The sequence below is a fragment of the Lepeophtheirus salmonis genome, chromosome 14, assembly GCF_016086655.4.
Source record: "Lepeophtheirus salmonis chromosome 14, UVic_Lsal_1.4, whole genome shotgun sequence".
NCBI classification, from domain to species: Eukaryota; Metazoa; Arthropoda; class Copepoda; order Siphonostomatoida; family Caligidae; genus Lepeophtheirus; species Lepeophtheirus salmonis.
The window spans coordinates 18,373,274-18,386,095 of NC_052144.2; the positions used below are offsets into that span (position 1 = coordinate 18,373,274).

The 12,822-nt window shown below is 28.0% G+C and overlaps 1 protein-coding gene across 3 annotated transcripts in view; it reads right to left on the reverse strand.

Moving 5' to 3' along the window:
* The window catches only part of LOC121129190 (probable 4-coumarate--CoA ligase 1), a 292,268-nt gene that overhangs the window by 130,421 nt on the left and 149,025 nt on the right, over nt 1-12,822 (reverse strand). For all 3 annotated transcript variants that reach the window (XM_040724873.2, XM_071893293.1, XM_040724874.2), the window contains one exon: nt 6,824-6,932. In XM_040724873.2, the coding sequence (XP_040580807.1) occupies nt 6,824-6,932 (109 nt within the window). The remainder of the gene's footprint in view (nt 1-6,823; nt 6,933-12,822) is intronic.

Here is a 12,822-nt window from a genome sequence, read left to right on the forward strand (position 1 = left end):
CGCTTCGCGAAGTTATTTGTATATAATTAAAAGGTTGTTATTATAGAATTTCAAGGACAGCTATCGCTGTTTCAAGTTTTTGATTTTAAAAGAGAAAGAATAATGACATACGGAAAACCTTATACAATGTACTCATGACCGATTAGTCAGTCATATCTATTATTTTATTTATTTCACTCCTTGCTTGGATTGAAGAATATAAAAATGCAGAAAATGATATATTATAGCAAGAACGTATAATAAATAGTACGTTCTAGCTACACATCTCTACTTTAAACTTAATGTATTTTTTTGTGTTTGAGAGAGGTTTTGATTAAACTTCGACAACTGAAATGATGCAGTTAGTAACTGCGTAATTTTAGGTATTCTAGTTACCATAAAAAAAACTGATAAGGACCGGTTTTATAAACAAAAAACAAACATTATATACATATTTATAGATAAAGTATGATTAAATAACAAATAAGTTCCCCCAAAAAGTATCTATACATAATTAATATGTTGTATTTTGTGCAGATACAAAAAAAAAAAAAAAACTCAAGAAAAATTAAATAATACAGTAACTATTTATTTATCTGTCTCTGTAGATAAATAAACTTTGTAGTTTCTATTGATATGTACATATATTATAAGCTATTTTATAATAGTAAAAATAGATAAATATATATATAGTCTTAATATAGGAAAAATAGGACTGTGGCAGAAAAAAACAACCCCAGAAATATTCTGATACTAAAACTGACACAAGAATTCATTGAGGGGCTGTAGAGTGACAATTGCAGTTTTTCACACGAAACAATAAAAACTGTATTTGTTCAGTTTATCTTCAACTGTCCAGGACTAAAAAATTACATCTGTCATTTGTTACGATTGAAGTTTATATACAATAACTGCTTACTCGAATAGAAATAAAAAATGGTGACATTATGAACTCATGAACATGTGACATCACTTTTTATTACAATGTATGTATTGTCCCTTCCGCTTTTGAATGGATTCAAACACCCCTAATGCAAAGCTTGTAGACAGTAGACATATGTTGTTGATTGTTGTTGTAAAATTTTCCGTTACTCTCAAATACAAATTGGGCTTCAGTATAAGTGTCCTAAGCATAGGTTGATGTAATGCAGGAACTTTTTGACTGAATAACTCATCTTATATGGAAAAAGTAGACTTATAATTCAAATCTTGCATTAGTATAACATATTTAAAAACGTGATAATTATAGAATCAAGAAGATACTACTCAAAACCCATTTTTCATATGTTGTAATATTATATTTGTTTATGTAAAAGTTCTGAGCGACTTTTGATGGATGTCTTTGTGAGTTAAATCTCCCGATTAATACATTGCATCAAAAGAGGTTAAAGTATGCTTAAAGGTAATGCGTATACTTAAAAAAAGTTCATTCCCAGTTTTGTGTTTGGTGAGGCCAGTTGTGTGTTACAGAGTTCAAAAATGTAAGAACAACAAGTTAAAATTCAATACATTCTTCAATATTAGTACGACTAAGGTGAAAAGCTTAACCAGGCGGCCAAAAAAAAATTCCACTGTTTAAGGAACCAATACAGTATTCCAACGATTCTGTTCTGGTAATATGGACGTCGAATATATAGATTAAATAATGGAAATCGTCGAGGTGGAACAGCTTGTGAGCATATATTCCGTTGCCCAGGAACTGAAGATTAACCAGAAAACCATTTTGAACAATCTAAATCGAACAATCCTTACTACTCTTTTATTTTGTCAAAATAAAGCTAAACAACGCACAATACATATTACATCACATATTATTTAATGATATTTTTTATGCAACAAGTCCTCTTCCACAAGCAATAATAGCCTTGACATACCATTAAATGGATTGGCAGCTCTTGACAATGAAGGGCGTGTTAATGGGGTGCAACATTATCATGATAGCAGATAGGAGCTAATACAAAATTGGGTTAAAGATGAGTCTTCTCAAAGACACTCCAAATTGCAAATTTCCGGGGGTGAAGGTAAGGGCGAAAAGGTCCACATGAAGAGGTGCCAAAAGTCAGCCATACTGTTGCTTCATAAGTTTGGGTTCTTTTTGTATTTATGGGACTATAATTGACTTTTTGATGTCGTTAAAGAGCTGACATCAAAATAACTGATTTAATTAACCTTCCTCATCAGATATCTCAATGTAAAATAATCCAAAGGATTTAAATGTGGTAACAAGACACCCAAATTTACTTAAGCCAAAATTGTATATTTGATGCCAACCAATGTAGTGTTTTTTTGTTTGTTTTTGTTTTTCGGGCATGATTGTGCACATTATCTTGAACAAAAACATACTTTTCATTACTTGCTGAATTTTCTACGAACCAAGGCTTCACTACGGGCTCAAGGATGGGTCTTCGTAGAATTGGGAATTTATTTTTACTCGTTGATCGAGAAAATCAGTGGAAATGCCTTCCTTTTGTATGAAATTGGTGGCGAGACCATGACAAATGGAGGCTTAAGAGGTCTTGAGCTAATTTTCTAGTACCTTAAAGATATTTTTGACTAGGATTATATTATATTGGTTATTTTTAATAGCATCCACAGTCAAAATCTATTCATAAAAGAAAACAAAATGCCCATCTCGCATGACGTTTTTACAAAGGTTTGGAACTCTTTTTCTTCTTTTCCTTCAGGAATTGTCAGAAAGTTGATTTCGGTGTAGTAGTCAGTAGTAATTCATCTTAAGATCCTCATTTATAATTATCACCATTTTTTAAAGATTGTTTCAGATTGAATTAACCATCCTTTTCAATAACTGAACACATTTTCAATAGATTCTGATTCTTACGGATTTCAGGGCTCCTCACAAGGTAGAATTTCTTTTTACGAGGCTTTGGTTGAGCATTTCCAGTGTCCCGATAATATTTAAGCATTTTATGAATCCCCCTTATGCTTTCAAGCCCATCTAAGATCCGAAAAAAATTAGAAAGCTTATTTCCTTCTTGATATAAGGAAATGACAGTTTCCCTTTGATTTCCAATCATGATTGACAAAGTATTCTTAAGGGTCAAATCTTTTTATGCAATTTGAGTAGAATAGTGTTACTTGTCATCACTTAATTTTTGGCGCCAACTCAAAATTTGCCGCCTATTTAGAAAAGTGTGCACGTTTACTGTCCCAAAACTGTATCTACATATAAACTTATCAGATATCTGAGCAATGTTCAATTTTATTAAGGGCATAAAAATTGGTGAACCCTTCCTCAAATGTACATATACCTACTTGCCTATATACATATGTAGATCATTATTTGATTTTTTATTCGATTAGACATGTATTAATAGAATTACGTGGATGCATACTTTAATATAATAATAGGATTTATATGGTAGTTTCATTAATCACCAAAGCCAGAAAAATAAAATTCTTATAATTTAAAAACAATTATACTCGTTTTAAAAAAATAAAATAAATCAAGAATATTTCTTTTGTGAAACTGATTCGATAATTAATGATGGTTTCTCTAATAATAGAAAGAAAATTTGAAAACCATTTTTTTTAACTAATGAACTTCACATATTATAAATACTATTTTCCTTATTTTTTCAGTGACTGTACATATTATGTACTTTTGCCAACATACTATTTGACTACTTTGTAGTATCCTAATAATTCAAGCTTTTTATTTTATTCTTTATGAAGGAAAAAATTGTACAACACGGATCATTAAAATGAAAATATTATTTTTATCAATTTAATTTTTGATTACTATACCTAAGGGGTTTGGTGTTTTAGAACAGTAAAAATTATATTCAAAACCCATCAATTGGATCGTCCCCCTTTTCAACATACAATTCTGCGGTCGGATCATACTCATTACAATTGGTTATTATTATATGTATGATCAAATTAGAATCCAGTTGTTAAACTATATAGTTCGTATGGTAAATTCGTTGGGTTCTGTAGAAAATGACTAAGCTTAAGATTATCAATCTTGGCTGGAGTCTGAACATAATCAAAACTCAATCAAACAAATTTGACCAACACTTATTACAAATCCATAAAATGATGCTCAAAAACATGTCAGATCGTATTTTTAAAAAATAATTATTTTTATACTTTCTATAATAGGTTTGAATTTTTTTTGAAAATGCTAAAATTTATAAAAACTCTTGATTTATATTATACAAAATAATATTTTATATATTTAATTATTATAGTCTTGAGAGAAAGATCAACTTTTATTCCTTCATTTTGTAAGATTTTCATGCAAATTGCATCAATAGTATCTGAGTTTTTTTATCATATAAATGATCAAAAATAAACCAACAGTTAGGGACATCAATAGAAAACCTTTAAATAGTAAATCTATGATTAAAATAATAAACATTAATTTTATTGGGGATATTTGTTAATGGTAAAATAACATTTTATTTTTTTCTCTCTCTCTACAGGATGGTCTATAATTCTAAATATTAGAATTATTAAAATAAATACATAGTAGGAAAATTGCATTTGTATTAAAACACCATTCAATATTATAGTAAAAAAATTAATTTCCTTCTAAATACTTAATAATCAAAAACAATCAAATTTTCAAAATCTAGTAAATACAAACTTCACATATTCACACATACACAATAAGAATATAAAACCCCACTAAGAAATGGTTAAATTACTCTTTTCTTGGAGGTACAAGACATCGAAAAAGGTTTTATTGCAAATAAGAATGATAAAATAACAAACAATCATTTAACAACAAATATTATATACCCAGACATGGTGTTTTTTTTTTGTAATGTTTTCTATACTGTTAAAAAAAAAAAAACTTAAGGTTTTGAAATATCTGCAGAGGTTGATGGATATAGTTTCTCTAAATTTGCGGGGAATATCCCAATTTGTTCCGTGTATCTGTGAAATTCTGATGGGAAACATTTAATCTCTTGCTGCTCCTGCTGGGAGCCATTATTCCTCAAATATTGTATGGCTCGACGAGTTTTCTTTTGTTCACTTATGAGCTACATAAGCTTTGACGCAACTGATGGCAACATTCAATGCACTTTCTTCTTCAATATTATTTATGTGACTAAAAGTAATACCAAAAAAAATAAACAAATCTATGAAAACATGATCCTTCCGAGAAGAACGAAGACCCCTGAAACTAAATGATCATCTAGACTTGACATTTTGATATCATCAATCAGCTACAGTTCTTGTATTAATATCTAAAGAATAGAAAATTTTGGATAATCATTTTTTTTTTTTTGGTCAAAATCGACATTTACGTCACTGATCTATAAAAGAAGAAGTGAATCACTTTTTTGATTATTTATAATAGTTTGAAAAATATACAGATGATCTGATGTAAGGTCCATACGTGTTGATAACATAAAATTCAATACTCCGAGTGGATACTTTTATTTTGTACGAGTGACTTTTGTATGAATATTCTTAGACAGGCATCGAGGTTCTTATAGACTTGGATAAAAAGTCATAACTCACTAATATCTTCTGTTCTCACATCCTCACGATGAGAATGAATAATAAATTTTTAAATATATATAATTAGATTTCCATCATATCTTTTTGTTGGGCCTTAAGGCCTCTAATAGAGCATTTCACCCCATTATAGTTATTATTAGCCTTCCAGAAAATGATTTCATCTTCAACATGGACAAAAAAAAACTCCTATATCAAATTATTTGACAGAAGATACATAGTAATTATATTTTTAATTGCTTTTGCAGCTAAGTTCTTCTTTAATGTTTGAAGATAATTTGAGGAAGATTAATCTCCATTTGAAGAATCTGTCATGTCCACTAATTTTTTTCTTGCAATATTACTAAAAAATGGTATCACAACAAAATCTTATCAAGGAGCTCTGAAATCATTAAAATTGTACCCAGGAATCATGTTTTAGTTGAAAATGACCTTTTTGTAGCTCTTGATTTTTCAATATGATTGATATCTATTACCCCTAAATTATTACACATCAACTCTTAGTGTTAAATTCATATAAACATAACAATAAATAAATGATTTATTAGTCGAAAAATGTATTAAATCAAAAGTGTCGTCTACTTTGGAGGAAGCCATGCATTTGTTGACAACTTGTTGATACACTATATTTCTTGCAAATACAGATTAGTGCTACAAATTATCTATGTGCGAATGCTTTTGTTTCAAAATTATTACTCAAAAGCTCTCATACTATATGAGTGACACTTTATTATGAGTTTAATGTCATTCATTTAATTTCTATTTCTTTATAGTAATTTTTATTTTCAAGGTAATAATATAGTAATTTCATTAATTTTGAAAATAAATTAATAAATTTATTTTATGATAGTTTTTATTTATACAAAGAGTATATATTTTGCTTCGCCCATGGCCATTATCAACGCTTTATTTGTACATTTAAGTGTTAATATTTATTATACCCAGCATCAAAGAGAGAGAGAGACTCACCCGTAATCTTTATTTATGGTGTGTTTAAATAAACAACCAAATAAATTTAGTGCCTGACTTTTACTTCTAAATTAATTATTTTCTAATTAATTTATGGGGCACATCAGAAGAATTTATAAATTCACGCACCCAAAATATATGCTAAAAGATAGATATAAAGTTAATTCTATGGATTTTTGTTTTATATCAGAATTTATAGCAAGAAATTGTTTGGTAGAGTCACAAAAGTAGTCATCTTTTGTGTTAAATATTGCTTGTTCATACATAGAATCAAACCTCTAAAAAATCTTTTTCGATTAATTTTCTCAGTGGGTGTTTACATACCCCTATGTTACATACTTTTCAATACAAGGAACAAAATCTATTATATAAAAAAATGGTTTACCGCTTTTGAGGATGCAATAGAGTTTTTTTTCTCTCGTGGATAGGTGAGTGTCACTAAGCCACACTCATTAAGTCCATATGCTTCCCTCACATACTTGATTGATGGTATTCTACAAAAAAAAAATATATATATTATTATTAGGTCTTTTAAGAAAATGATTGTTTAATTATAAATAAATTTATTAATGAAAATATTTTCATGGGTCATATGATGCCAACTATTATTTTGGTCAATAACTCTCTCAGAAGTATTTCTATAAATTGATTAGCATTGCTGATGAAGTAGATGAATTACAGGACAACAAACAAATTTTGTAATGATGCAGTTAAATTGTAATAATCGCAGCAGCTTTCTTTAAGCTAATAACAATTTTATAATACTTAATGAAAAATAGTTTTACAGATGAGAGAAGCCAACTATCAGCAGATCTGATGTTTTTATTTTTATTTTGAAGGAAAGGCTACACAGTAACGCTAGCAATGTGAATCAAACTTACTAATTTCATTAATTGACAAATAAAGTATTTTTCCTATTTTACGTCATAAGCAAATACTAGACTGTAACCATTCATTTCATGTCATGGATAATAGTTATCATCAAAATTAATGCATTTTATGTATTGTGATCAAGAAAACATTATGAATCAGGACCAACCCTCATTTGGTGGATCGATCACAAAGAAAAAAGAAAAGACAAAAAGGATTGCTTCTGATATCATTATGAATTGAATATTTAATGATTCAAAAAGATATGCAATATCGATATAGTTCGATTTTTTTTCTTTCTTTTTGTTGTAATATAGATTGAGAGATAAATATAAGTATAAAATCCTTGTGTTATATGGCAAACAACTAGAATAACGTAATTTTATCCATTATGTTATTTTTAAGAACTATGAACATTATGATTTTTAAATTTATAAAAATATCATCTACAATATAAAAAGATTTCGCGAATAAAAATATAATTTTTTAAATCAAATATAATTCTACAAGAAGGAAATTAGATGGAAAATAATAATTTTCTTGGAAAAAATTTATAGATGATATGGAAATCAATATTTGAAATAGAGGAGTCCCTAACGTGGCAATCTATTATTCAAAACTAATTACATTTATGTGTACAAAACTTCTTTATTTCGAAAATAAAAATTAAATCACATTTCAATATTTTACAATTGGTGGAAATTAATTTTCATATACATAGTAAAAGGTTGCGTGATAAACGTAAGCAAACTATTACTAATTGGAATGAATGGCCTGTTTCTATTATTATTTTTACATATAAATATTCATTTGTTTGCTAAACATTATTGTTAAATTTATAAGTAATCCACTGAGAAATAAAATAGTGTAAATACAAACCTTTTTACCAGTATATGTAATTACCTTATAAATGAAAGGAAACTAAATATTTATATGAAGAAAAAAAAAACTTGTATCTCTCCTTATTTTGTAATCCTAATTAAAAAATGGTTGTATACATATTGCATTGATACTACATAGAAGCTTTTATTATTTATGCACCTATGTAAATCCGTGCCCATACAAAACCAATTTGACCATTTAAACGTATTTAATCTAGACTATACATGCGCTTCAAGATAGATTTACAACATTTTGTTTAAACAAAACGGATAATAAGAACTATATATATTTTTGAATTAAAGTTAAAATCGTAATTGCATAAAATTTAATATTATTTCAAAATAATATGACCATCCTGATCACTAAAAACAAGATCAAGGCAATACCTAGAGGACTTGAAAGTTTATAAGTGGATATATCGTAGCTTTTTGTTTGCGAACTATTTCTGTATGAGGAGAATTAGAGCTTAAAGTATGATACCAAATCATGCTTTAAGAAAACTACAATATTTTTGTTTATCTTTTATGATGTTTTATATATTTTTAATAAACTCGAAATATTTTTATCATCATTTTATAATTTTGGAAGATGTGGAACTAAGATTTGTACCTTGTAATGTAAATTATACATTTATTCATATAATTTATATAAATGTCATATTCTGAAAGTTCAAGTTTCATGGAAGGATGATGAATGCATAAAAAACACTCTACAAAATTAAATATTCCTGTTGTAATTATTCTAAATGCATTCATTTCAATAAACATTCATTCCCTTCCCCTAAATTTAATCCATTTAATGCTATATTTTACTTAATATAATATTTATATATTTTGTACATTTTTTCACAAAAATTAGTGAAAAAAAAACTTTTCCTTATTTATTAGTTTGGAAAACAAAGTTTTTACATTCTACAAAATATTCTAAATTTTGTAGAATTATTTGATCATTAACATATTTTTTACATTAATTTTAGCATGAAAATTCGCTAAACATTTTATACGTACATATATAATTAAAAGTGTAATCCTTTTTTTGTCAGCTATCACTTTTTCTTTTCTCCTAATCAGTGTTCTGAACACTGATTGGTTGGATAAGGATTTTCTCTTTTGTATATGTGAACAAATATCAACTTTTATTCAATAATAATTCCATATTTAAAAGAATTAGTTAACTACCAATTGATTTGAGCTTTTTTTTCTTTTTTTTCAGAGTAAAGGTTACGTTGTATAATAAAAGTAATGATGCGATCTATGTTTTTTAATATTTATACAAGATATGCCATATCACCAAATGATTTCAAAAATTGTTTTCAAGGAATATAAGTCCGTATTTCTTAACATAAATAAGAATCAATGATAAATTTTACAAGAATAAGTGTGGCGTAGCGTAATCTCAATAAGATACTAATTTAAAAATTTTGGATCATGTAAAATAAACCAGAGCATGTCACCCGAACCTCTCAGATTTGGATGGTTTTTGACACACAAGATCAAATTCTTGATTAGATTAGGTGTACTAAATTTCAGCACATAGTTCTGAGTCGTTCATTTTTTTTTTAAATCAAAATTGAGGTCATAAGAAATTTAAATATTCTACTTTTGACTTCCTTTTAGGAATCCTCACGCTTCAAAATAGTTAAATACCAAATTTCAAGAACTAAGCTCTTTTGGATAAAAAATATGCAAGAAAAATGGGTGTCCTGTAGTAAGGCATTGAAGCGACTTTAAAAATTTTTATCCAAAAAGGCCCTGAGATGTGTATATATATCTCATGAACGACTCAATAAATTATGTGCTGAAATTTGGAATACTTACTCTTCTCATGAATTTGAGTTTTTGTGGCAAAAATCATCCAAATCTGTGAGGAGTGGGTTACATTTTTTTAGGGGGGAGGATTTGACATGGAATGACACGTTTACATTTGTGGACCACTCATACCTCTAGTGAGTGTTCAGAATGTTCATTTATTGTTTTCAAATCAACTAGAATGATAAATTGTAGAAATTTTGCCAGTTGAGAAGATGAAACTATTATTTTTATTTTTTTACAAAGACAAGTTTGAAAGAAACAAACAATAAGATCACATCATTGTGATAAGGATCAAAGCCAATGCAAGACAAAAATATTAATAATTATAGTATAATTACTTATTTGTAATGGGTGTTAATTTGCATGGCAAAAAAAAAAAAGTTTGAGTGGGAGTCCCGACTGCAAGGTCTATAATTGAAATAATCATTTTATTTCTAAAACTAACCAAACTCAACTTACTACGCTCACAAAAAGTTTTCATTTGCAACATGAAACAAAAAAAATATTAATAAATCTTATACGTCTAAACAAATGTTCAGAAAAAGAACATATGTAACTTTTGCATCTTAAAATCGTACTGTTCATTAATATAATTAATTCAAAAACTAATTCGGGAATAAATCAGCTATTGCTCATAATATTTGTCGTCAGCAAGGTGGTGTGACAGTCGGTAACTTGTTGTTTAAAAAAATATGGTGAATGCTGAAAAGTAATTTTCCAGTGCCCTGTATGTGGGTAAGGTACACCTATATTTTATCATTCAGGAGGTTTTATTATTTTGCCAAACAAAGTAATATATGTAAAAAACAATTTAATTATTGAGAATTTACTATGTGTTTTTTGTCTATTATTTGTCTTGTGAACGTGGATTTAATTAAATATAATCATCAACTGAAGAATTATGTTATTGGATATTTATATTGTTATTTATCCTTGTTTTTGTCTTTAGAGAGGAATGGTTCAGAGATAAACTAAAGGTCATATCGTGATATTATATGTAATAGGACTATAATACCGATTATGTACTATATGACTCAAGGAATTGATATTTTTGTATTGAATAAATATTTGTTTATTTAATTTGATCTTTATTCATATCAAACATATAAATATATATACTAATATATACAAAACATACAAATTATATAACATGGACTTCTACAAATAATTGCTTTATATTAACATAAATTAGCATTTTCGCTTACAATTACATTTTCTATTAAAGATCTACTACTAAAAATATGCAAACATTTCATTATGACGAACATGGTTTCCATTCAAGACATTGACAATACGTTTCAGAGTTCTTTGAAACTGGATTGATCCGTTAGATCCGTAGTGTACAAGATTCACTACTGTATCAAATTCATTGCTGTGGATGTTGGTAATCCTGATGTTAAACGCTGCATACCTCACAACTGCGAAAATAAATATCCCTCTTGGATCTGCAGCATTATTTCTTCTCTCTTAGAGGACGATATAGCACTATAAAGAGTCAAGAGAATAGCTCTTGTATTAGACAAGTCTATTCGTTTTTGAAAGTTAAACCTACGCCCCTCGCCCACTTTTTAGGAGATTAAACCAATACGATCCTTTGACTAACTCGGTGCAACTACTCTTTTCTCCCACTTAATGTCAAGTACTTTTAATCGTTTTTAATTCTGAAGGCCTCTATCTCAATACTACTCCTTGGAGTCAATTAATCAATCGGCAGGTTTTCTTTGTTCTATTTATTTAGAGTCTTATTCTTTATTAATTAATTTTCTATAAATGAACACAACTTATTTGTTAGCTGTTTAAGGTGAAATTTTGAATTTATACATATATATGTTGTGTACATTTTTTCATCTGTCAATGCTTTATATAGTTACATATAGCTTCTTCCATTTTAATGAACATTTTTACATTAATGCGTTAATTTTATTTTGATAATTAAAATTATATTTATATAAATACTGTATTTAGAGTAATATAAATATTGACCTTTTAACCTCAGAATATACCCAAAATGCGAGTTATTTATTAATTGTGTAAGGCTCAAAAAGTTTAAATCACAAAATTCAAGGATCAAACACATTTCTTTCACAATTTCCTCCATGTTAGGAAACCAGCACTGCAGATAGAGCTTTAAAAAGAGGAGAGTAAAATTTTATTTAGGGTTTTGGGAAATTAGCTTTAATGACTTTGATGGTAATTAACGAACTCCGGCAACCCGTTTTCTCAGTTTTGACTTATTTAAACAAATAGATAACTGTTATGTTTCTTTCTTTTTCCCAAGTTTAATTTAGATAGCTTAAAAAATTAATTCACAAGAATAAAATCGAAAAGCATTACCACTCTTTTAAATTAGCAAATTTCTGGGCTGGACAAAGGCTCGGTTCTTCGTCAGCTCCCGAACTCAAACTTCTGGACTATTATTGGTGGAGTACAGTGGAAAGCAAACAAATTTATCATTTGTAAAGATATGAGGATAATTTACTAAAAAGCGTCTCAGAATAGATAACTCTTCATAAAAATTTGTAAATCATTACGGAAATCAACAACCAACAACGGGGCCTTTTACAAATTGCAATTTCCTGAATCACAGGTTTGATATAATTAACAATCAAAAATGGAACAAAATTCATCCGTACTTACAAAAATTTCGAGCCTTAATTTTTGTTTTCCTCAACTTCTATAACATATACTCGTATATTTATCAATTTTGATTGATTGGCCTTCATTGTATATACTATTAATTTGAGTGTTTCTTTTTCCATATTTTTAGGCACTACTATAGACAATATCGTCAATGCCTTATTCGATAATAAATTTACAAATT